At 49.0% G+C, this 23,563-nt stretch overlaps 6 protein-coding genes and 1 non-coding gene across 7 annotated transcripts; 3 read left to right on the top strand and 4 right to left on the bottom strand.

The window, feature by feature from the left end:
- Positions 1-292: 292 nt before the first annotated feature.
- On the top strand, positions 293-1,588 carry POX_f08397 (uncharacterized protein; the record flags this gene model as incomplete). The annotated part of the gene is made up of 1 exon (XM_050117172.1): positions 293-1,588. One exon carries the CDS (start codon positions 293-295, stop codon positions 1,586-1,588), a length of 1,296 nt encoding a protein of 431 aa, XP_049967311.1.
- A 1,557-nt stretch (positions 1,589-3,145) lies between these two features.
- POX_f08396 (uncharacterized protein) lies at positions 3,146-3,657 on the top strand (the record flags this gene model as incomplete). The annotated part of the gene is made up of 2 exons (XM_050117171.1): positions 3,146-3,316; positions 3,403-3,657. 2 exons carry the CDS (start codon positions 3,146-3,148, stop codon positions 3,655-3,657), a joined length of 426 nt encoding a protein of 141 aa, XP_049967310.1.
- Positions 3,658-8,895: 5,238 nt separating this feature from the next.
- POX_tR150 lies at positions 8,896-8,969 on the top strand. Its single transcript has one exon. It is a non-coding gene; the product is annotated as a tRNA-Val (tRNA).
- A 1,816-nt stretch (positions 8,970-10,785) lies between these two features.
- On the bottom strand, positions 10,786-11,826 carry POX_f08395 (uncharacterized protein; the record flags this gene model as incomplete). Its single annotated transcript, XM_050117170.1, has 1 exon — positions 10,786-11,826. One exon carries the CDS (start codon positions 11,824-11,826, stop codon positions 10,786-10,788), a length of 1,041 nt encoding a protein of 346 aa, XP_049967309.1.
- A 1,763-nt stretch (positions 11,827-13,589) lies between these two features.
- Positions 13,590-14,702, bottom strand: POX_f08394 (uncharacterized protein; the record flags this gene model as incomplete). The annotated part of the gene is made up of 1 exon (XM_050117169.1): positions 13,590-14,702. The coding sequence occupies one exon, from the start codon at positions 14,700-14,702 to the stop codon at positions 13,590-13,592; it is 1,113 nt and encodes a 370-aa protein (XP_049967308.1).
- Positions 14,703-15,733: 1,031 nt separating this feature from the next.
- POX_f08393 (Pheromone-regulated membrane protein 10) lies at positions 15,734-18,410 on the bottom strand (the record flags this gene model as incomplete). Its single annotated transcript, XM_050117168.1, has 3 exons — positions 15,734-16,031; positions 16,085-17,828; positions 17,882-18,410. 3 exons carry the CDS (start codon positions 18,408-18,410, stop codon positions 15,734-15,736), a joined length of 2,571 nt encoding a protein of 856 aa, XP_049967307.1.
- A 3,210-nt stretch (positions 18,411-21,620) lies between these two features.
- On the bottom strand, positions 21,621-22,316 carry POX_f08392 (uncharacterized protein; the record flags this gene model as incomplete). Its single annotated transcript, XM_050117167.1, has 2 exons — positions 21,621-22,069; positions 22,214-22,316. 2 exons carry the CDS (start codon positions 22,314-22,316, stop codon positions 21,621-21,623), a joined length of 552 nt encoding a protein of 183 aa, XP_049967306.1.
- Positions 22,317-23,563: the final 1,247 nt, after the last annotated feature.

The following is a 23,563-nucleotide window of genomic DNA, read 5'->3' as shown; positions in this document are numbered from 1 at the left end:
ACCTTATCATCGACGTATAGCCTCTGCGATCATTTGTGCAAGCAACGACGGTCAATATCTGTCACCTTATCTCGTGTCAAAAACGGAGGCTGTCAACAAAACGCCCGCTCACGTCAGCAAGGCGTTTGTCTCCTTTGCTGCGAAGCCATGGGTGAATACTGAATTTTTCAATGATTGGTTGGAGAAAGTCTTTGAACCGGAGACCAAAAGATTGGCAGGGAACAAACGTGAAAGACTAGCTCGTCTCTTACTGGTCGACGGGCAGTTGTATGACATTACTCCATCAACCTTCATGAATTGCTGGAGCAAGGGCATTTATCTGGTCTGCATCCCGCACAAAGGCTCGCCCTTTTTCAACCCGCTTGAATGTACCGTGTTCTCCAAGATGCACGAGATCTACGCGACGGAGATGGCCGAAAAATTTCGCAAAGCTTCTGGCATGTTAACCGTTAGCTATCGGTTCGTCGCCAATTCACTTGTTGAGCAGCTGCAGCGCCAACTCTTGCGAGGGGCGCTTAAAGCAGGCTGGAGGAAAAGTCACTTATACACCTCTGATCATGATGTATTGCGCAAACACGTTCGAAGGATTCCAGCAACACCAGCCCCTGTGACTCCAATCAAGACACGAGCACGCACATTGGCTCAGTCCCAGCTTGACCAAGCCGTGCCAATCTCTCCACCCCAGTCCACTCAGCAGCCTAGTGAGCGACATCGTACTCGTCAATCACAGAACGAGACCCTGGAGAAGCCTTCCGATGATGAGCGCGATTTGGACAGTCAACGACGGCCGATCACTGTCAATGAAATGTCATCTGAGCAGCGCCTGGCCCGAGATTCCGGATTCTCCAGGCCCCGTTGTCATCCTCAAGCGCCCTCACATATTCGCTATCACTCTGTATCCTCTGAAGACCCAGAAAGCTCTACGGACGGCTCAGAAGACGATTTCTATGGCGATGAGGAATACCAAGATGACGCATCGCGAGGTAGCTCCGCATATGAAGCCGCCCGCAGCCAGATGACTCCAGTCTGTGACGAGGCCAGCATCGCGATGGAAGAGAGCCCGATATTCAGTCAAAGATCGGACTCTATCCCATTGCCTTGCGAAATGTCCGGAGGTCGCCAATGCTCATCAGGCTCCTCACGGACCCAAAGTCCGCAAGTTGCTTCCTTTGTGGAGATACCTTGTGCACGTCATTCTTCGCAGAGCAGCTGGGAGGGACCGAATACTCCTGTCAAAAACCAACTACCCAAACCAAATCCATTTCTGGTTCAACATCAGGAGCGAGTTGGCGGTAGTCTCGAGGTTGTTTACCGAGAGCACGTTCAGGCACTCTCAAATCCAAAAACCCCCGAATCTCAACGGAAAGTTTATGAACAGACACTTTTGGACCTGGCTCCGATTCTCTGTGCTGCCCCCATCAGTGCTGCGGAGGCTCTCCATAGATTTGCACAGATGAGCTATTCTCGGCAAAATTCCTCAAGCCCATCGCGGCCTCATGCGGCCCGGGCGTGTCAAGACGCAAAGATCAAGAAAATACCACGCACCAAAAGACAGGAGGGCCACAAAAACGTCCACCAAAATCATTGATGGTTCAAGAAAAAAGTTAATATTTTTTGTGAATATTCGTTCAATTAACATACTTGCTTCTGTTGTAAGGGCTCTGTCAAATTTTACACGACGCCAACCCTTGATGCCGACCTTTTCCAGGCAGATCCGGTCTTAGCTTGGAGTTCATTCTAGTCTCGTCTATCAAACAGGGCAGCGAGTCCGTTCCATGCTACGTAGATCTTTCCATGCCAGACAGCCATATTTCAAGTGGAGGAGCGTCGGACAAAGATCGAGATACCGCCCGCCCTCCCGGTTGTGATTGTCTCTAAATCCTTCTAGTATTTGAGGCTATCGGTTGCACTTTTCAAATTTGCCGTGCGACACATTGACTACTTGTCAAAGTACCAACGAGAAATTCCTACACAGTCAAGACTCAACGAATCTCTTCACACGGGGTACGACGAAGTCAAGCAACCGGATAATAAAAGCCCTCGAGAAAGTGTGGGAACCAAAAAACTCGGATTCTTACAGGGTCGCGAAGTACGAGCCCTATTTTCCACAACTTGAAACAAATTCAATAGCTGACAGTACGATGAGCGCACACCTAACGAAGCTTGAAGCGGGGAAAAAGAACATGTCTAAAATCCAATGCAGCGAATGACCAGTCTCGCGACATGCCTGGAGACACGAGATCTCGTAAAAAGGCAAAGCCGACCTCGAAGCGTCAGCAGGGTTGACATGGTTTTTCCCATGACTTTCTGACCTGACTTGATAAGGCTTCACTTCATGGAGGCAACCCCCCACTTCTGTGCTGATTTGGGTTCCTAACTTGGGAATAGTTTTGAGTGTTTGAAAATATGAAAGAGATTGATCGTCTCGATGCCACTTGTTGAGATGGAATTTGGAGGTCTGATCTGGAGGGTCTCAAGTTTAACCGTCTGATATTAATCGGACCCATTTCCGATCGCTTGAAGCGCTGCCAGAACTACAGCTCAATGCACTATCATATACATGGTGCAAGCTCTGATCCGATCAGATTGAAAAGGCTCCTTTCGTGACGGGAAGATGTACTTTTGAATCGAATCGGAGCCGTGTCCCTCTCGCTAGTTGATGCCCTGAAACTTTCAACCGATCGCCTATATACGCCCACCCATGCCCCCGCATTCGAATTCCAAGCCCGTGAGGAGTTGGTGTGCTATGGGTCATGGCGTTGACTCTGGCTGATTCGTATCAGCCTCGCTCTGTGAGGCTGAGTTGATTCTCATGGAGGCCCTTTTGGACGCTCTCGCGCCTCCGTTTCTTGAAAAGGCCATAACCCTCTCAATATATTTCTAGAGCTTGGCCATCTTCGCGGCTAACAGCTGCTGTACTCCACCAGCACCTATCTCTGTCTTCACTCTTTCGAATATTCAGTCAAATCTTTCCGCAATTGATGCACAAATATCGTTGGAACGCAAAGCGTCCAAGGAACACACCGTGGGATAGATCTGTGCCCTCCTTAAAGGTCAGATCGCAGCGACGGTGATGCTGGACCAGGTGCATGCCAATCTATTATCAAAGCCGCCAAACGACCCTGACACCTATACTCTTGGGTCTATGGGCCAGCACAATATTGTCATGACTTACCTACTGAAGCGGCAGATTGATCCCAGCCAAGCAGCGGCGGTTGCTGAACAAATTGTTTTCACGTTCCCCTTAATCAAGTTCTCCCTCCTGGTTGGTATTGGCGGCAACGTTCCGACCAAAGTTAGACTGGGCGATGTGGTGGTTGGCGGACTACCCTGGTGTTGGCTGCAGAGAAAGGGAGTGGAGCAATGGTCAGGCTTCTCCTTGACCATGGTGCGGATTCACAGCTCGCAGACGAGCGTGGCCACGAGCCTCTCTTTACGGCCATTAATTCGGGCAATGTAGAGGCGGCCGCAGCGCTACTTGAAATCGATTCCGCTCGAAATCCGTCAAAGAGTGCCCAGCAGTCGATGTTGACGTTAGCTATCAAGAAAGGCCATGAAGCCATGAGTAACTTTCTTCTCGATCATGGTGCGCATTCGGATCACGAAGACGAAGATGGCCAGGTTCTTTGTGTGTGGCTGCAGAGCAGGGGATTTTAGGTGCAGTAAGGTTACTGCTTGAAAACGGTGCATATGTTGATACTACTGATGTTGAATGCGGTCGTTCTCCGTTGTGGCACGCTGCAGGAAGAGGGCCCTGCTCACCATATCGGCGCGACGCTTAACTCTGTTGAAAACAAGATTATTTTGACATATTTATCTCAAGGTTTCTAATGTCTTCTTCGTTATGAGTATGGAAATGCACACATACCTCGCCCAACGCCGAAAACACAGAAAAGTCATGATACCCACAAAGATGAGTATCACAACCAAGCAGATGATCACTAGTGTGATTAACTGGTTGCCGTTCAGGCCGGCAGGGGTTTAGAAAGTAGCCGGTACGGCCGGCGGAGGGGTGAGGCTTGATGTTGTGTTTATTTCAAAGTTTCTAATCACAAAAGCAAAGTTGTTTAGCAAGCTAATAGAAACAGCCTGAGACATAGACAAGTCATGATACCCACAAAGATGAGTATCACGACCAAGCAGATGATCACCAGTGTGGTTGACTGGTTGCCGTTCAAGCCGGTAGGGGGTTGGGACGTAGCCGGACCGAAATCGAAAAGCTTTTTCCACCTCGACAGATAGACAACGAATTCCTGAGCCTCTAGCTGGGCCCCGCTCTCCGCATCGGCGTGGCGCTTGACTCTGTTGAAAATAAGATTAGTTTGACAAATTTATCTCAAGGTTTCTAATATCCTCTTCGTTATGAGTATGGAAATGCACACATACCTCGCCAAGCGCCCAAAACATAAACAAGTCATAACACCCACAAAAATGAGTATTATGACGAGGCAGATGATCACCAGTGTGATCATCTGGCTGCCGTTCAGGACGGCAGGTGGTTGGGACATAGCCGGTATGACCGGCGGAGGGGTTTGAATCGTTGTTGAATTCATTTCAAAGTTTCTTCTCACCAAAGCAAAGTTATTGAGTAATCTGGTGGAAACAGTCGATGTGTGAGATAGACGAAGAGGAGAAAGAGAAGAGAAAGGAGGGATTTAAAGAGAGGATTTGGATGGAGAGAGGATTTGAATGGAGAGAGGATTTGGATGGAGAGAGGATCTGGATGGAGAGAGGATTTAAAGAGAGGGTTTAAAGAGAGGGTTTATAAAAGTAAGTATTAGAAGTAAGAGTTATCTATAGTTATTTATAGTATTAGATAGTTCCTAGGTACTCCGCTACCTCCTACTATATAGATTTATTAAACCTCCTCTAGATAGCCTCTATCTCTCTCTTTCCTTCCTTAATATAAAACCCGTTTTACCTTCCTCTATACCTTCTATAAGCTTCCCTATAACTAGGTTAAACAAGAGTGAAGTGAGAGTGAAGTAAAGTGAGAGTAAAGTAAGAGCGAAGTGAGGGTAAGAGTGAAGTGAGAGTAAGAGTGAAATTATTCAAGTAATCTTAACCTAAACACCGGGAGTAAATTAAGTCATACTCGAAACAAACTAGTTATGTTATCGATATATATTAAATGATTTTTGTATTGATTGCTATATATTTGAGTAATAAGCTCTGAGCTCTGTAAAACAGAGTACTTCTCGCGGTGTATAAAGTATGATCATAATTGAAAGCTTAGCCTTAGAGTACTTAATCGTCGAGTTCGAAGCACGTCGATCAGCTACTGGTGGAAAGTGAGTAATATACAAGTGTAGCAGGAAGCTTAGGCTAGTCCATTATTTGTGGCCTGAACAAGATTTTCGGGCAGTCCTGATTTTAAGTAACCACTGGCCGCATCCCTTGCGAATCAAATTATTATACTGAAAAGCGATAAACGCTTCTAGATGCGGGCTTGAGATTCTGGGTTGAGGCGGTAATGTCTCCGTCATCAGGTAGGATAACTGAACTCCCTAGTCGCTCACTTAACCATGAGCTTCCCCGCCTCTCAGTCTTCGAAAGAACCACAGTTCAAACCTCACTCTCTGGATTTCAGGAATTCTTTCCATTTACCGACCACTTCCTGTTCCAACGCTTATCTCCTGTTCCAACGTATCTTGAAAATGGGAGGATTTAAATGGCACCAAAAGTCGGTTTGGGAATCGACAGACGATTTACGATACAGGGATCGAGAAACAGTTATTGAATTACTCCTGACTGAGTTCAAACTCCGTGAGCTAATGCAAAGGGAGGAAGCGATCTCTCAACGCATCAGAGTCGCGGAAAAGACCAGAGGCATCGCACATCAGAAAAGTACCGAGATTGAGTGTTTGGATCAACAGCTTACGAAAACGCAAACCAGGTTCGCGACTGAACAGTATAAGTTCTACTCTCAGGTCTCAATGTTGACTCCCTATCTGAAAATGAAATGGGATGAATTGAGACGCGATAAGGAATGGTTTATGCGCCAAGAATTGGTCCATGACTGTTCAGAGCGTGGCGGATGTTGCAGTCGGGCCTGTGGATGCTGCTTCAAACGAACATCTCTCAAGGGACAGGGCCTTGGTCACTGTACCCCAGAATGCTGGTGCTGTGAAGTCTCACGAGCCGTCGAACTCACAAGCTTTCAAAAAAAAGAAATCGCAGCCGATCTGGCCAAAAGGCTCAGAGAATACAAATCCGCGTTTTTGCTGTCGATGGCAAACAGCTTTTTTTCGCCGGCGCCGAGACCAAAAGTTCCGGCGTTTAAACGCATCTCCAAGACGATTCGCTTATCTTGGCTTCGACATGTCTCATCTCACACCTGAATATGAAGGCGCAGCAAGGCTAATGTCAAAATGACCGTGCAGTGGTCGCTGCGGTGAGTAGGTGTCATCGGATGTCTCAGCCACTCTCATCCATGGGCCCGTGTTCTGGGAACAGTATCTGATGATTTACCTAGGAAATCGCTTGAGAAACACGTACACGAGATTCGGTATTATGGATTTGGGGCTTTCAAACGAATAGCCTCATTCCCGGTCCTTAGATCGAAAGGGCGCTGGAATGGCTTGTGTTTATCTTTACATAGCTCATGAAGAAGCTTATATTCAGCAGTGGCTCTCGAATTTTTAAGATGAAGCCTTACCTAAGGCTTCACAAATAGACAGACCAGCTCAGTTTGTAAACAGTGACAATATCACAAGGCTCTAGAGCTGACGAGACGGACCGACAGGTCAACCGAGTGTGCATCAAGACCATTCTAATGAACGAGGGCTGCGCTACTCAGATTACACAGACGCATATGGTCTCGTCCATGTATTCTTCCCACAAGAAGTAAAGAAAATCAGGCATGTGGCATCACCAGAGATAATGATTACCCGAGCTAAGCTCTCTCTGTCACTTCGGCAAAAGATTAGATGGCCGACAGGAGACGAGGGGGAATAGCCCAGGTAGTCTTCTGAGCCGCATATAGCAATGACTAGCTTCTACGATACCATCGAGCACTCGTAAGAAGCGAAATATACTCTATACATCTAGGCCCAAGAAATTGAATAACGTCACTTTACGGTCTCATCCCCTCAAGCGTTAACGAACGTTCATGTCACCTTGGCCGTGTGTTAAGGTCCGGTGAAACGCTTCATTGGGTTAAAATTGTTAAGTACCCGCGTGGAACATTGCACAGAGTGATACAGGCCGAGGACCGACCGGCCTAGTGCTTATGACCTTGGCGTGAGTGGGTAAGGTCATGATTTGCTGCCATGCAGATCATTAAGAAAATAAGCATAATTTCTGGGCAAAACAAACTTACTCAGGATTCTGGAGCCTGTGCCTCGTGTGGTCGCTGCTTGGTAGCGGGCGGCCTACATGCCCATTTCGGGAAGGAAAAACAACGTTCTGACTATTGTAAAGCTCCGTGTTGGCAAACTTCGTTGGCTCGCAGCTCCTACCTGGGATACGTAACGAAAGAATTGGGCGACGCTATCATTGAGCGGACTAAATAATTGTTGTCATGGAACCATGCGAAAGAGATGTGATGGGTCACCCCATGGACAAAACTCCCGCAAGGTTCAGCCACAGCATCGTCCTGAATTGGTCTGACGTGAAGATGAATTTCACTAAAAGCAGACAGTAATAACAAGTACGAGAAATTGAACACCACGACTAGAGTAAGTGGCCTATGAAGAGATGAGGCAAGAAAAAGAGGGTGAGACGACATATCTTTTACCGTGGGTATCCATCTCCAGGCGACGGATTTGCTTGTGATGAATGATGAATCTGATGAGGACTATCGCGATGCACGTTCTAGTCTGAATGTACATTACCACGCAGCGTTGGCGTTCAAATAACCTCATGTCACTTTTTCTGTCGATGGGGCTCGAACAACACATGAGATTATCCTCTCGGCATGAGTAGAATGGCCAATTGAGGTTTGGCAATCATTATGATCTTTGATGGAAGACCTTAATGGCTGGTTCAGGTTGCAGACTTCGTCAACAACAAGGCTTCTAATGCTGTTGAAATTTCTAGTAGGAATCACACAAGACATAACAAAGTGACTACAATGAATGATCCCGAAGAATGTGGAATTTGTCGGCCTCGCGTACGACTTGAGGGGTGGAAATCTGGAAAGGATGTGTGCACTACATTTGCCAGGGTGGGATTAGACGGATCAAGCCGTATTAAGCCTTTTTATATTCTGGATAGAGAATTGCAAATCTTGCGCTTCAAGTCTTCATGGTTCCCTGGTTGGTTAGTGACTTGGATTTTGGTGAACGGTGTGATGACACAGAGGAACAGCTCACAATTTTGTGTTACTATGCCGGTGTGGAATTGGAGATACACGACAAAGTTTGATCACAATTCGTCAATTTGATCTTTTGCCAGAGCGATTCACTCTGTATTTGATTTGGCCACGATCACCTACTCTAACAGGCAATATGACTAAAAGTTCAATTGCTGCTCACTCGACTGCAGCAATTAAGTTCTTACATGATAATTCACTCCATTAGACTCCGTTTCTTGAGCCCCATGGAATTCGCCCAGGTCATCTGGCGCCGACACGAGGAACTCGTCAATGACAATAAGCCTCGTGAGGTCCTCCCTGACAAACATAGCTTAAATGAGCGGATATATAATCGACACCTCCACCCTTGGTATCCACCATACCGTTGCTCACACTGTTTCGCCATCAGGCCAAAAGGTCCAAGTCAACCTGCTATCTGGTAGTGTAGTTCGTCTTGAATTGGTTTTATTAAATGTTTGGTCTCGCACATATTCGATTGCATGCGCCTTCTAGCACCAAACTGATCTAGTATGACCAGGATATTCGGCATCAAAACCTTCTGTAAATACTTAAACAGGTGCCACCATACATCTGAACATGGCCGGATGGTGTAGTTGGTTATCACGTATCGTTAACACCGATAAGGTCCTGGGATCGAGCCCCAGTCTGGTCATCATTTTTGTTAATTGCAGTATCAATGCCCTCGTATTGCTTTCTAACCTTTTTGTGTGAATACTTTTTCTGCGCTTCGAGTTTTTTTGTGGACTGTGCCGCTATAGAGAGTGGAGACCAATACTTGGCTGCGCACTAATCCACCTCCGGTAAGGTCAGGACCCAGCAGCCAATCATTTGGTAAGCATCCGCGAACCCTCCCACGTGGCCGGAGCGAATGAAGGCCCGTCCGGATTATTCTGGAATCTTGTTCGAGTGGAGCGTATTCCAAAGCTGTACCGAGTCTCGTTAGGGAACGGAGATTCGAGTAAAGCACACGAGACTTATTGAAGGTGAGCGCCCGACTCACGAAACAATAATTTCTGCGAGTTACTGCTCCCACCACCAGTGTCAAAAGAATACAGTGGGGCTTTCGCTATAAGATTCGAAATACAGTATCCTTAGCCACGGATTAGACCTACACGTTTCTCAGAGTATAATCAGTTTCTTAACCCGGCAGGATATGGCACGTCTCTTTTAGATAGCTGTTCATGGATCTTTTAGATAGTTGTTGATGACTACAATCCTCGCTTTGCGGATTTTGCGAAAGATTGCTCTTTAATAATTGAGTTGCATTAGACTCGGACATGGGGTTTCGCCAAAGAGAAAACAGTCGCCGGACGAGTCAGACAGAAAGTATGTAGCGAGATTAGGAAAACCTCAAAGCCTACGTGCTGTGGCCGTGGCCTGAGAAGAAAACAAAAGGAACCCCATATCGATGCTTTAGAACTCAAGTAGTCAATGGAAAGGTGGGTAATATGGTGCTAGGCACTCAGTATATTCTGATTCATCACGATGCCTGGCTGGACTTGTCTCCCTTGAGCGCTGTACTCTGATTCTCCAGCATGAAGGGAGGATGTTTGGCGAATTTGAGCCTGTTCATTCCGTATCAATAGCGCTAGCAGTAGCGACGATCCATCTTACTCTGCCCAGTCGGTACACCCGACAGAAAAATTTATGTCGTCAGTGCTACTTCACCGGTCGAAGAATGCTCATTTGAGGATTGCATTACTAGGTCATTCTCTTCCGCTGGTCTTCGCTGGTGGATTCGATTTTCGACACAAGCTACGCCTTGATACCTTGAAATCTCTTTGTCGGTCCAGGTTCTACTTTGAAGGAGCAACTGAAGCACTTTGTCTTGCCGCAACGAAGGCGCAACGAATACACTGTCAACTGTCGTCGCGATAATTCATTGCTCAACGGAGAATCAAACTTTCAATGCCTAGAGCATGTGGATAGCTCAACAATGCTGTCAAGAGTTCAAACTTGATGAAGGATATCGGCGCAAGATGTTTCTCCCGGAAAATTCACAAAATTGTGCTATTGTGGCTTAAATTAGCCGGAGAATATTAACTGCAGGAAAAGAAATGAGATTGAGCAAATTGATAGTAGGGTTACGTATAGGCATCGCGGGGATGAGCCAGGCTTTGTGTTTTGACTGGTGGAGCTTTTGACCGAAGTTTCTGTCAAATTCGTGTATCTACTCATGGCGATTTGTGCGGAAGGCCGAGATTGATTGCTTGGTAGAACGATGTTCAAGGAACCAGAGCTTGTGGCCCTCACAGATCTTTTGATAGCCAGTAAGGAGTAATGGGAAGAACAGGCTACCAGAAAGTCATATTAGAAGTTAGATTCCTTGAGGATATCATACACGTTATTCATTCATTTTGATCACTCAGTCTCTCATCGGTGACGCTGGGGGGTCGGTTGAGGGGTGGTCGATTTTCCGCACCGGGGAGCCAAGAGCCAACACCGCGAAAATCCCTCTTCCTGGGAGCCTACGAAAGGTTGATGGGGTTCATTGCCATTATAGGAAGACTGGTCACAGATAGTAGTTCTTCCACATTGGTGCTTCCGTCCTTTGCGAGAGCGTATCCGCCACTGCCCCCGAGGTGCTTTATGGTTTTCGCGATCAGTTCGCCATAACCTGTCGCGTGAAGAATGTTGCCAATGGCTGCGTGCACGGCAAGGAGATTCGTGTTAGGGGCGGGATACCGGGGGTCATGACTTGCTACTACCGTGAACTCGGGCATGTGAGGTCGGAGGAAGGAGTTTCGAAATTGAGAAAAGACCTTCACGTGGTATAACTCAAACACATCAGTCTCCTCCAGAATGAATGAGAAGCGACCAAAATCTCGATGCAGGGATGCAGCTAGCATCATCACATTATCGACGCGATTAACGTCTTCATTGCTGTGGTGAAAGATGTCACGGATAGTCGGGAAATAACGGTACAGACAGTGCCAGATTTGCGCATGCCGTAATCGTTCATCCTCATGAAAATTTCCCAGGCCAAATGGAATGATGTGAGCGGCCTCAAGGTCAGTGGTAATCTCGTCAGGCGGCCGACTAGCATAGTCAAAGTCCCAAAATTTGGTCACTACGCACTGGTGGTTATCGCGTTGCAGGCAAATTTGACGTAACTCGCCCTGCCGCCGGGTCGCCGAGTCGAAGTCCTGGGACAGTAGGTTCTTAATAGAGTCCTCCACCCCGAGACGGGGGGAGGGTGTAATCGCGGGCGTATTTTCACCTGTGACCATCATCAGCCTAAGCAAAGCTGTGTCCAGGTGTTTTGCTAGTTGTCGCAAGCGGTCATCGTTATCGCAGTTATCTGCATCGTCGGCCAAGTGGACTTGGCCTTGGATGGGAAGGAATCGGAAGACAGAACTCAGGAAACGAACAGTATCGTCTTCGGCATTCAGTGATTGATACACATCTAGCCGAGCAAACATCTTCTCTCGGGCAGCGGCATAGGTGTCAAATTCCGCGTCCGGGACAGAAAGGCTCAGACTGCCGCTCGACTCAGAGAGGGAGTCCATGATCAAGACGTCGACAGGGTCAAGTCAACTTACTCGGTCGGCCGGCGTGGGGGCGTGGCTTCCCCGATACGGTCCCGATTGAAGAAGAGCAATTTTAGTAGGTCCGATACACCCATGAAGATCATCGGCAGGTAAGGGTTCGAAGTGTGGGGCTAGAGAAGTCCATGAGAGTCGAGACTGATCCAGGATGGATCGTGGAATGGGCGTCTTTTGGTGGTCCCGCAGAGCTCTCGCGTTATCATGTGATTTGATTACCCAGAAACACACTCTTTCCAGGCACGTGCGGATGAGGTCGCCCTGCCACACCGCGCTGGCTGGGCAGACTCAATGAAGCTTCAAATCAGTAACTGGGTAAAGACAAAAGCGTCCGAAGTCTCTGCAGTTACTGTATCAATGATTAGTTCTCTCAGAAGCCCCTCTCTTTAGAAGATAATTTTCTTCCTTGAGCATATTCCCGCTGCAAGAATCAAGCTGCCGGGCCCAGCATCGGAAGAATTCAAAATTGGGTCCACAGACTTGACCAGAGGGCTCTTTCAGTGTGTTAAGAACTCCTAGGTCATTATAACGGTAGGGTCTTTAATCTGCTAGGGAACTATCACCAAGCTCTTGCCGAGGAGAATAGATATATGGCTAGAAACAAAGTCAGAAAAAGGATACGCGCTACCTACCCTGGACACGTAGCTAGCTCTCAGAATTTCATGTTATGAGTAGTCCAAACACGTCTAACTTTCTCGCGAGACTGACCAAGAATCAGCAACTCTACGGTAATAGTATCCTGTCAAGTTACCTATCGATTTAGGGCGATTCAGTTACCAGACGGTTGCCGCGCACCACTTTGAATGGATATATATGTTGAACTTTCAAAAATCTCATCAGTTCTGTGGCCGCTCCGCGGAAGCACAGGGTATCGGATCAACTGTCTTTCACCTCGAGTTTGCTTCGAATGTAGCTGCTCGGAATAAATACAAAAGGTAGAGATACCGCTATAAACTTAATTTGTATATTGAAGGGGGGAATGCTCAAGGCAGTCTGATCTCACCAGACAGGTCGAGTCATAGAGGAACCAAACCAAAACCATAAGCAAGCAAGTCCCGGAATCCTCCAAGATGATCGCATAGTCCGATATCAGGAACCAAGGGCAGGAATCAAAAAGAGTGTGACATTGCAAGTGTAAGGAATCTGACTGTAAAGACCGTCCTGAATCCTCTTTCCAAAATGTTGATCAAACACGATGATGATGATGATCCCTAAGGATCCCGCAGCCTAGGTCTTAGATAACCCCTCTAGGCGGTAAGACCATCAGGCAACTCCTACTGCTAAGCATCTCCGCTACTGAACATCCATCTTTAAGTACATGCAACCGGATCCCCCACTACAATATGTTTATTGCTATCTGCGTGGTGATCAATGACACCAAGCTAGGTGATGGGGAGAATAATATACGACCTAAGCAGGAGACACTCCTGATGCTACCAGAGAAGAAGACATCCCTTCTCTAGCAGTGACGATGCAGACGGAGTCTATTGATATGACTGATGACTGCTGCGACGTGACAGGACCTAGCAAGAATTACTCACAAACATGAGCATAAGCAAGGAGCGCTGGCCATAGAAAGACAGACAGACAGACAGAGAGAGAGAGAGAGGGAGAAGGGGGGTGGGAGGGAGTGGACCATGATCAACAAATCACTTGATTGGAGGTTTACTGTGAGGGATAATGCGATGCAGCTCAGTGATGGGTAGCGTGAGCAGACAAAAGGAAAACTAAGCCAAATCCCGACTATCTCCATCCTCATCTACCCTCCGAATCTTGAAAGCATGGGTCGTTTCCCCAGTCACAACTCCGACAGTATTCTTGATCTGGGGCCGATAAAACCCTGCCAATTGCTCTCGCATCCCCGGTTGCCCAACCCGCAGGTAAATCAGGATTTCCGTAACCGCAGAATACAACATGGAAATATTGCCATCTTCGATCTTCACGGCTATCCCAAGAGCAGGAGACGGACTGGACTGGTCGTCCGGTCCCATCCACTGGGATGACTTCACCCCAATCCCGTAACAGCCATCTGCTCCGAGTTTCCCAATCAAAATTCCCGGGAATGCCCTCATGAGAACAGTACAATACCGATCCTCACCTGCCACAAGCTCCGGAAACGAAGACATGGCGTGAAAGATTCGACCGAGAGACCGAGTTCGTGAGGATAATTCAGAGTCGTTGCAGATATCGACTTGATCAGCGGCTTCAGCAAAGATGGCGAACATCCGAGCCAGGCAGTGTAATGGAAAAGCAGGCGCTGGCAAATTACACCCATCAATGCCCCATCTAGAGCTCGCCCTAGGAAGACAGCAGACTTCGTCCACCGTGTCTCTGATCCGTTCCTGCAATGGACTGGTCGGTAAGTGATAGCTAGCTAGTTCAGCGTCGAGGGCTTTGGTTGCCGCTAGCATTCCGGCATGTTTGCCCGAACAGTTACTGTAGACTGCAGAAGGGATAAAATCGGCCTTGATCCAAGCTCGATTCACAGCATCCGAAATGGACGGATGACCACCACATTGCAGGTCCTCCTCACGGCATTGGATTTTCGCCAGAATATCCCGCGTCCGAGCGACGTGGCGGTCTTCACTGCTGTGCGATGCGCACATTAGTGCTAGATCGGCGTCGTCGAGGTTGAATTTCTCGAATGCGCCGGTTTCGAGGATGGCCAGGGCCTGGGCTGGCTTGGCTGCTGACCGGGCGAGGGTGAGCCTCGACGGGTCGCCGATTGCATACAAAGCACGACCGTTGGCGTCGATGACGGCGGCGTGAACGGCATGTCGGTTTTCTGCTACGCCCGCGCGGTCGGTGACCACATAATCCGTCGCAAGATGGGTCAACATGATGCTCAACTTCTTGCGACGTAGTGAGTGTGAATAGGCCTCGCGCTTTTCTAGCGACCCGTCAATCCTGCCCAGCTGTCACTGAGATAGTGTCTTTGCCGAGTGGGCAGCTATTGTCGAATGTCCAGCCCCAGGAGCTTCGCGCACGGAACGTTTTAACAAAAGCGGGGAAAAGCAAAAATAATTCACTCGAATGTCTCGACTATGTTCAATGATCAGACTGCTCAGTGTTTTATCGAAGGACCGAGATCGCAAACAAAACACACCTGTCAGGGTAGAGTCTCCGTCACGGTCACATTTCCAAAACCTCCCCCAAACAAAGAGGATGGCTCCGATGATAAGCGACTGAAGACGGGGCCGAGGCCCCAGGATTGGCCAAGTGAAGGGCACAAATGACCCCAATCGACGGAGCATTGGAGAGATTGGGATTTCCCACGTGGCTGGGGAGTTCGTTCTTGCATGTCTGATTGGGCAGAATCTTGGGGTAACTTTGGAGGCGAGGCTCGAGCTCGCCTAGTAGATCTATAGGGAAATGGCATATGCCACCTCAATCTTAGGCCGTCTTCAGGAATAAGAGCCTATGTCTTTCAAAGGATGGAAATGGAGAAGATCAAGTCAGGCTCACGCGCCGGTATAAGGAAGAGTATATTCACCAAAATTTGAATTAACAGAAGAGATATGCAAAATAGGCCGTAAAAACATCCCTAAGTTCGGTGCAAGTAATGATCATCCTTTATCCTGTATTGATGTGCATGATGATAAATGAAAAAAAATCGCTCAACGAAAACAAAAACACAACAAGAAAACCATATACGCTAACTGAAACGCAAAGATCCGATGCATGTGAAGTGGAAATGAGAGATAGATGACCTGCGCTAAGATGAACCAACCGATGAAGCGCCGAGAAGAATGAAAGAGATTGGAGAATTAAATAACGGGAAGGGGAAGGGGGAGGGGGGGGGGGGGGGGGGGGGGGGGTGGAAATGCATCAAGCATGGACCCGAAGAAAGTGAACAACAACAACCAAAGGCCTAGAAGCTGAATAGCCCCGTTCGCTTCTTGCCGAATGGATACACCACCAGGGCGGCAATGAACAGGCCCACGGTGATACCAATGGCGACCTGAATCATGCCAAAGCCAAGACTTGCGACCGAAGTGTCTGTTAGGCTGCTGGTGGAGGTGCTATTGCCATGGGTGTGAAGATTGTATCGCACCGAATCGGCATACTGGATGCCCGCAATGAGGGAGCCACTCGAGGCCAAGCCAGAAGGGACCAGCACAAAGATACCGGGGAGAATGGCAGTGGCGGCATGCCCGTGCCAGATCCGACTGTACAGATTGCCCAAGACGCCAATGGTGAATGCACCGACCGTATTTCCCACCTCCGACTGCGTCCAAACTTCGTTGTGCTGAAGTAATTGGTGACATAGCCCGACAGAGCAATGACGACCATGACTGGCATCTGCTTCCATTTGCCGTGATTGACAATAGCGAGGAAGATAGCGTAGATGGCCACAAAGGGGAATTGTCGGGCGAACGAAGAGCCGTAGATGTCGAGATTGGCACACGTGGTTGCAGAGGTGGCGTTGCGATCCATCAGGCCATAGATGGTTGTACCGACGGTGATGCCATAGCCGAGGAATAGGGAGTAGATGATCGCATAGACCATCCGAATTGACCCGGCGATCATTTGATGGGACTGTAGTTCTAAACTGCTGCAGAGAACCATAAAGCCAGGCAGGATCAGTGCGATTGAGGATTGAGCCAGTGCAGAGAAACAGAAGAGTTGCTCCGGGGCACCGTTGCGTGTAATGGTGATACTTCCGAGGGCTCGCGCGAGGAACGAGGTCAAGACCGCGGCGGTGACTTCAAAGACGTTGGAATAGAGAGCAGAGGGGGGGGCGAGAACGTGTTGCATCAGACCCACGAGACAGCCCAGGCAGAAGATCATGGGCATGTCAATCGGACGCGCACCAAAGGCAAATGGGCCCACGGTGGCACTTGCAAAGCCATACATAAGCACAAGAATCCACTTATTGAAGCGCGGCTTGCGCGACATGATCTCGTCTAATTCTTGAGTGGCCTCCTCCACACCAATCAAGTCATGGACCACGTTCTTGTAGACGTTGTGCGTGTCGGCCAATCGACCCAAGTCAATTCCTTGAGTCATACGCACCAGTTTCACCTCGGCTGTGCGGGTGGTTGGGTCATCAAAGGACATGATCATACATCCCGGAAGATACAAGAACTGACCAGAGACTTCCAGAACACGTGCAGTCATTGACATGTACTCTTCCAGACGGTGTGTGGGTGCACCATAGCGCATTAGCGCACGGCACAGCTGCATGATGTACCGCTGTCGAGCCAGGATCTCCGCGATGTGGACGGTGACACGAATCTCGTCCTCCAGGCGCGTTCGACGTTTGTTCTTTCTCTGCTTCTTGTTCTGGTACAGTGACTCGGCTGTCCCGGCGGGAAGGCTTGCCCGGCTCAAGTTCATCGACGCGTCAACCAAGGAGGCAGTCGACAGATGAGGGGATTTCTTGTACCACTTGAGCTTTTCCTTGCGCGGGGTTGCCGACCCTGAATTCGGCATGGACAGGGACATGGAGGGAGACTGCGAGTTGACTTTCCGAGGGGTGGTCGCCCCCGAAGAGAGCTGCGCATCGCTATCTGAGTCGTCGGTGATGACACTCTCGGGTCGTGACGAGGCCGATTGCACCGCCTGCAACTTCAACAACTGCGCGAGAATCCCGCCTCCCCCGAATCCCCCGCTGGAGCGACGACGCGCAGCAAATCCCTTCAGCACCCCCTCGGGGGTTGATTGGCCGGATCGCTGGTAGGCTCCGCGCGGCCGGCGCTTACGGAGAGCCTGGTTGTCCTGCGCCTGGGTGATGCTGCGCACCAAGCGATGGGCTTCTGCGCTGGGAGGGGGCTCATGGGGCTCTTCGCCGCCCTCCAGCATGCGCAATCGATCGGCGGCACGACGGGCACGCCGAGCCTGGACCTCTTCCAGAGGGATCCCCATGTCCTCGGGCAAGATTGATGCATTGAGAGCCTCGCCCTCGTCAGATGGACGACCGAGGCGTTCCGTCAATCGAGTGGTCTTTTGGCGAATCAGCTGACCTGCAGCCCGAAAACGCTCCCGAGCAGAATGACCATGCTCGTGATCTTCATACTCATGGTGTGCTTGCTTCTCTGGATCTGTGGAGAAATAGTCCTTCGATGGCGCACGGCTGCGTGCAAGACCTGTAGGGCGGGAGTAAGCTGGAGCTGGTGGGTGACGATTCCCGACAAGGTGGTATCACTCAGGTCCGCGGGCGAGGGTAGTAAGGGCCGCTGAGCGGGATCCGACCGATCGGAGGGGCCTCGGTGATTGCCATCATGAATGTGATGGTACCGGTCACTCAGCGAACGAGTGATAGAGTGGAAGCGCACTCGTGGCGATCGAATCCGTGGCAGTTCGGCTTCGGAGGTGGCAAGCGGTTGAGTGACGGGCGCGGGCGTCGGCCCGGTTTCGGGTTCTCCTGCAAATTCGGCGACCGGATCGGCATGGCTGGTCTCTTGCGGAAAGGGGTGGGAAATCACTCGGTGTTCAATGACCGGCGGATGAAGTGAGGAGGGGATGGTGTCATGTTCTGCATAGAGAGGAAATTCATCGTATTCTTCATTCGGGCTGGGAAGCGGAGTTTGAATCGGAGTGGACATTTCAGCGATCGTAGAGGGCCGAATAGCCCGAAGAGGCACCACGGCGAAATCCTCACCCACGCCGCGATTTTGTGAGGGAGGGAAATATTCACAACAGGATGCAAGAAGCAAGCTGGTGTGCAGATCAGTGCACAATATGAGGAAGTGTCGAGGGGTAGGAAGGAGAGAAGAAGGCGAAGTTGACTGAGAGTCAGAAGGCCTCGATTTTCATCAACGTGAGCATGGAGAAGGCGGTTTTCACGTTCGACCCAAGACCCGGCGCAAGTCAGGAGAGCGAATCAAAAAAGCATCAGGGTACCTAGAAGTTGGAATTATCTGGGGCCAGCATTGACCATTTCTCTCTTCCCCTAAAACAAGTGACAACGGATTCAACAACCTAGGCGGCGCTGTCTATGACACATTCCAGACCGTTCCGCCGAGGCCCGGCCTCTGGATGAGAAAGGCATACCGCATGGCGAAATGGATCCACGGTTACTCTGGGAAAAAAAAAGGGCAAAAAAAAGGTTGATCGATGTGCGCCTGGATGCCCATTTGGTTGGCTCACAGTAGCTCACAAAGATCAGCTTCAATGGAGACTCCATTGATGGACCATGGATCGTCTGGAGATCCACATCGGCTGATTGTCCCTCTCGACGATAAGAAAACCCACTCGTTCTTGGGCTTGTATGACCCGCCTGATGCTGCGGCGCTTCCTGCAAGCCCTGTTCTGGGAAAAATTCTGCAGTGGATCGCAGGCAAAGTCTGAAATAGGAATGTAGCTATGCATCATCTATCGTGAGGTGTGGAGGGGCTGTCCCCTCCTGTTGACGAGGGGCAAGAATACCACGTAAGACTCGTGCTGTCTGAGCGTTCCGTTTGACTTCAGTTCGGCCATCCATTATCGTTCAGTGGCCTTATCGTTTGTGACTGTGGACCAACGGCATGTCACTATGTCTCTTCCAGGATGATATGCTAGGCCATTCACAAACCTTCTGACTCAAGTTGGCGCTATCCAATAAATCATTTGCAGGGGTGTAATAATATAAATACAGAGAAAGATTTTCTTTTTCGACCTCTCGTTACTTTCCGCGCGTGCCTGCATGGTGGCTACGTGTCTAGTCCAACCATATTCCGACCGTTTATCACCGAGAACGCCATGAGGCCTTTTTCCATAAATATGGCTTGCATGTGCGGGTAGTACAGGAGATAGAGGACGACGCAGTAAAGCACGGTGCTTTTCCCATCCTATTGCATCATTATCAACTCCATTCAAGCGTGGACTGCACAGGATAGCCAGCACAAGGTTAATAGTATGGGGTCAGAAACCAATATGATCACTGCCATATCACCAGCGGTTGTTCTAGAATCTGAGAGACTGGTGACTGTTCTTGTGTGATCCGTGCATCACCCCTCGTTATTGAGTAGAGACTGTAGGCTCTGAGTTCTCTCGACCGGGACCTGATTGTCATCCGCCTCCCACTCGAGAATTTCTCGGTGGGGTCCTCCATGGTGGCGATCCAGCCCGACATGGAGCCTCGTCGAGCCGACGCGGGCACGTTGACCAGTCACGTCATTCACTCCCTACATGATCCTCCATGGGTGGGCAGCATTCATGATGTTCAGATCCTCACTGAACAAGGGGTCATTTTTTTATCACCGGAATCAGGTAGAGCGCTATCTTGACCAGCAGCATAGCAAAGGGTGTCAGTTGAACAAAAGTGTTTTTGCCCGAATTGACATTGCTCATTCGATCCGACTTAAGAAGCCAGGTGCATCTAGCCCTTCGCGCAGCCGGCTAAGCTGCCTAATCTGTCATCAGCCTCGAGGATATTATGGATCCTGGCTTGGAATCCACTAGACTAGTCACCCTGCAGTCTGCACTGTACACACCAAGGCACAGACTTGACTCAAGAGTGTCGAACTAAAAAAACTCACTCTCAATAGTGTATTCCTCTGATGCCCAATCGTGGGTCATATCAGGTACAAATCAATATACAGTTCTGTACTCCCTATACTCCCTGTAGACACCTCGTTAATCCTTGTCAAGTGAAGCCCGCGATGTGACAGAAACGCTTGCCAGATGTATAAAAGAGGTACCTCTGATTGTGATAGCCGTATCGGTCGGATCGACAGGGAGATTTACAGTGCAACCAATGAGCCTAATACGTTCCCTGTTCCGTGGAGGCGGGATTAAGAGATCACAGATTCTCATTCACATGGCTCTGCCGACCGAGTCGTGAAGTCTAGGCTATGACCATATCTGTGCCAGTACCTTTAATCTACTAAGAATACGTAGTTCAATGTTTGACAAGAGTCAGAGACCGCTAGTGTGATCCGCGAGTCTACACGTGCGAAACCGAGGGGCAAAAAAGAAGGGCCCCTAAAAAAACGTCTGATAAATGGAAGGGTCCGGCGGAAAAGAACAAGTGGGGCATACTTTGCCGTGGCACCTGTGCCGATAGGTGATAGAAACATGCTGTAGAAACTGTTACCGCATGCACGTGTTTCATCTTTTGATATGCATAGACGTTGCAGGTCCTTTGTGTGAACATGACATTTGATACGAGTAGTAGAGGCACTGATAAAGGAAGTTCAAGCCAGCGCTTTTGAAAACCGGCAACTCTATGTGATAACATCAGATCATCCTGATACGGAGACTAGCAACTAGGGGCATATAAGGGCCGATCGCAAAAGAAAAAAATTAAAAAAATAACCTGTGTGTGAAGGACGGACAGGTTCTCCGTATACTGTAATCTCAAACGAAACTCCAGTAACATGACAGAAACCCAAACGGCCCCTTCAAAGTCTGACCATCCGTCCACGCATCGATACTCAGAATCACTTCTGTGTCAAACTGAGGATGTTCCCCGGTGGGAGGAGGAAGTGGACCCGAGACAGTTCAGCTGATCATTCGAAAAATTCTCTCCCCCGCTAAAAGGAACCCACTCGACGGACCGAACACCAACAACCCGTGGGAAGACCATGTCCTCCACTCAGCTGCAGAACGTACGGGACAGAGGAGAAAATAAATAAAAATGGTAGCTGTGGGTTTTTGAGTCTGATGAAACAAAAACAAAGCATAAAATATCAAGTACATCAACAGTTATTACGTACTTCTGGTCTGCGTTGTGAAAGACCTATATCACCACGACGGTGATCACTAGGGACATCATTCCTCCTCTCACGAAGCTGTCCCTTGTGTTTTTTTTCCATTTGTGACAATCGCTATGCTCATTCCGCATGCGATTTGCTGGGATACAAAGTCCAATTGTTCAGATATCCCACTCCTGCGTTGAGGTAGAACGCAAAGCTTAGCCAGCCCAAGTACGGCGTCATCAACCAGAAAGCCGTGCGGTCGCTGTCCCACCAGTTCGCCATCAGAATTGACACGTTGCCAATCAACAAAGCCATATCCGCCAAAGCACTTGCTGGCCGTCCCATGCCAAAGAAGAGTGGAGTCCAAAGGAAGTTCAGCGCCAGTTGAGACGTGTAGAGAACTTGCGCGGTCTGGTTGGCCTCATGAAGGCCCGGAAGAAGAGATTGCGAGGCAACAGCGGTAGAGTGGTGAGACGCATAGCCCATCAGACCGTACAGAACGGTCCAAGCAGGTCCGAACAACCAAGCGGGCGGGCTAAAGGGCGGTTGGCGGAGTTGCTTGTAGGTGTCTTTGGTGTTTGAGCCTGAACGCAGGGAATTGTAAGCCGGAATGATCATCCAGAAAGCTAGCAACTTTTGCTCTGCAGTCCAATCTTGAATCACGCTTTATTCCTAGCTTCCTTCGTGGCTGTCACAAAGTCGAGGGTCAATGGCAGTGTTTAACTTACGACTGGTGAGGAGTGCAGAGGTCATTCCAACACCAATGGGTGTTGCGACCGCAAGAAGCGGCGACGCAAAGATCGCCTGAGGCAAGACAAAAGACCACGGCATGACGAAAGATAAGACAAGAAATAGTGAAATGCGACACCTCAATATCGCCAAATGTCAAGAGATAGTCAGGGGAAGAGGAACAGAAGGGGTGGTCAATATCACAACGGTGCCAAAGAGGGGGTAGTTGTCCTCGGCTGATCGCTGCCGGGGATGCCGATCGGATAATGACGTAATTGGCACCCCTGAGCTAAGAACGGAAGTGTATGGAACACGCAGGGTGTAAATCATGGAGGAGTGGGTGATGCGCGGCATGAATATCTGATCCCGTGTAGAGAGACCCGTTACAGTAATGGAGCCAAACGCTGCTCCTGTTGCTGTATGCCTCTGGGATGAAATCGAGGCCTTGCTACCTTGACGGCAGAATGACTCAGTCAAAGACAATGAAATGATGGTACAAATCTTAAAGTTGGGGTGTGGATTAGGGCATATCGACCATGTTTGACTGTAAGGCCTCGATGGACAACACAGGCCGAGGGTCTGCAAGTAAGTGCCTGTACAGAATCGTTTGATCTTCTAAGTGCGCATCAAATAATAATGTTCTCTGCTCGAGACAAGCAAACAAGTGTCAGTTGCACGGGAAATGGTACAAACTTCCGTCAACGTCTTGTATAAATCCGCAGCTAGACCCTTTCGTTCTGCTCCTTCATCTTCTACACTTTCACAATCGCACTTCGACACATACGTATCAAAGAGCAAACACTCGAACTTGCAGAAAATTTATTGTTTCGACTCGAGAAGCTCGGATACTTGGCAACAATCCAAGCTTGATATTCCCTACGGAAGACCAAGAACAAAAAAGGTACCTATCACCCATTAATAAATCTTGCTCCAAGCGACAGCAAAACTTGTCCACTGAGACTTATTCCTCTGGGAAATCTTCTTGTTTGTTTCTATCATCAAGAGCTAATGTCGATATGCCCCTCAGCTAGCACAGAGTTTACACAGAATATTCAAGCTCTCAGCTTGAAAGCTTACAGTTACCCCGGAGCAGTCTGTAATCAACCATCACGGCTCTGCGACATTGAACAGAGATAGAAAACCTCGGTTTCCATCAAGAAACTCAACTTGGCCTTCGATATCTTTGCGAAGAACCAGCACAGAAAAGGTTAGTCTGATCACCCAGCGAATATCTGTAAAAGTCTCAGCAAGTTCTGTCTACTCAAACAGTCTTTTCAGGCAAATCTTCCCCTCTGTTCCTATAACATTGAGCTCATGGCTGCATACTAACCGGCTAACACAGAAGCTTC

This window comes from Penicillium oxalicum, chromosome VI (genome assembly GCF_001723175.1).
Source record: "Penicillium oxalicum strain HP7-1 chromosome VI, whole genome shotgun sequence".
Classification (NCBI taxonomy): Eukaryota; Fungi; Ascomycota; class Eurotiomycetes; order Eurotiales; family Aspergillaceae; genus Penicillium; species Penicillium oxalicum.
Note: the sequence above shows the minus strand (reverse complement) of the source record. Positions and strands in the feature narration are given on the sequence as shown.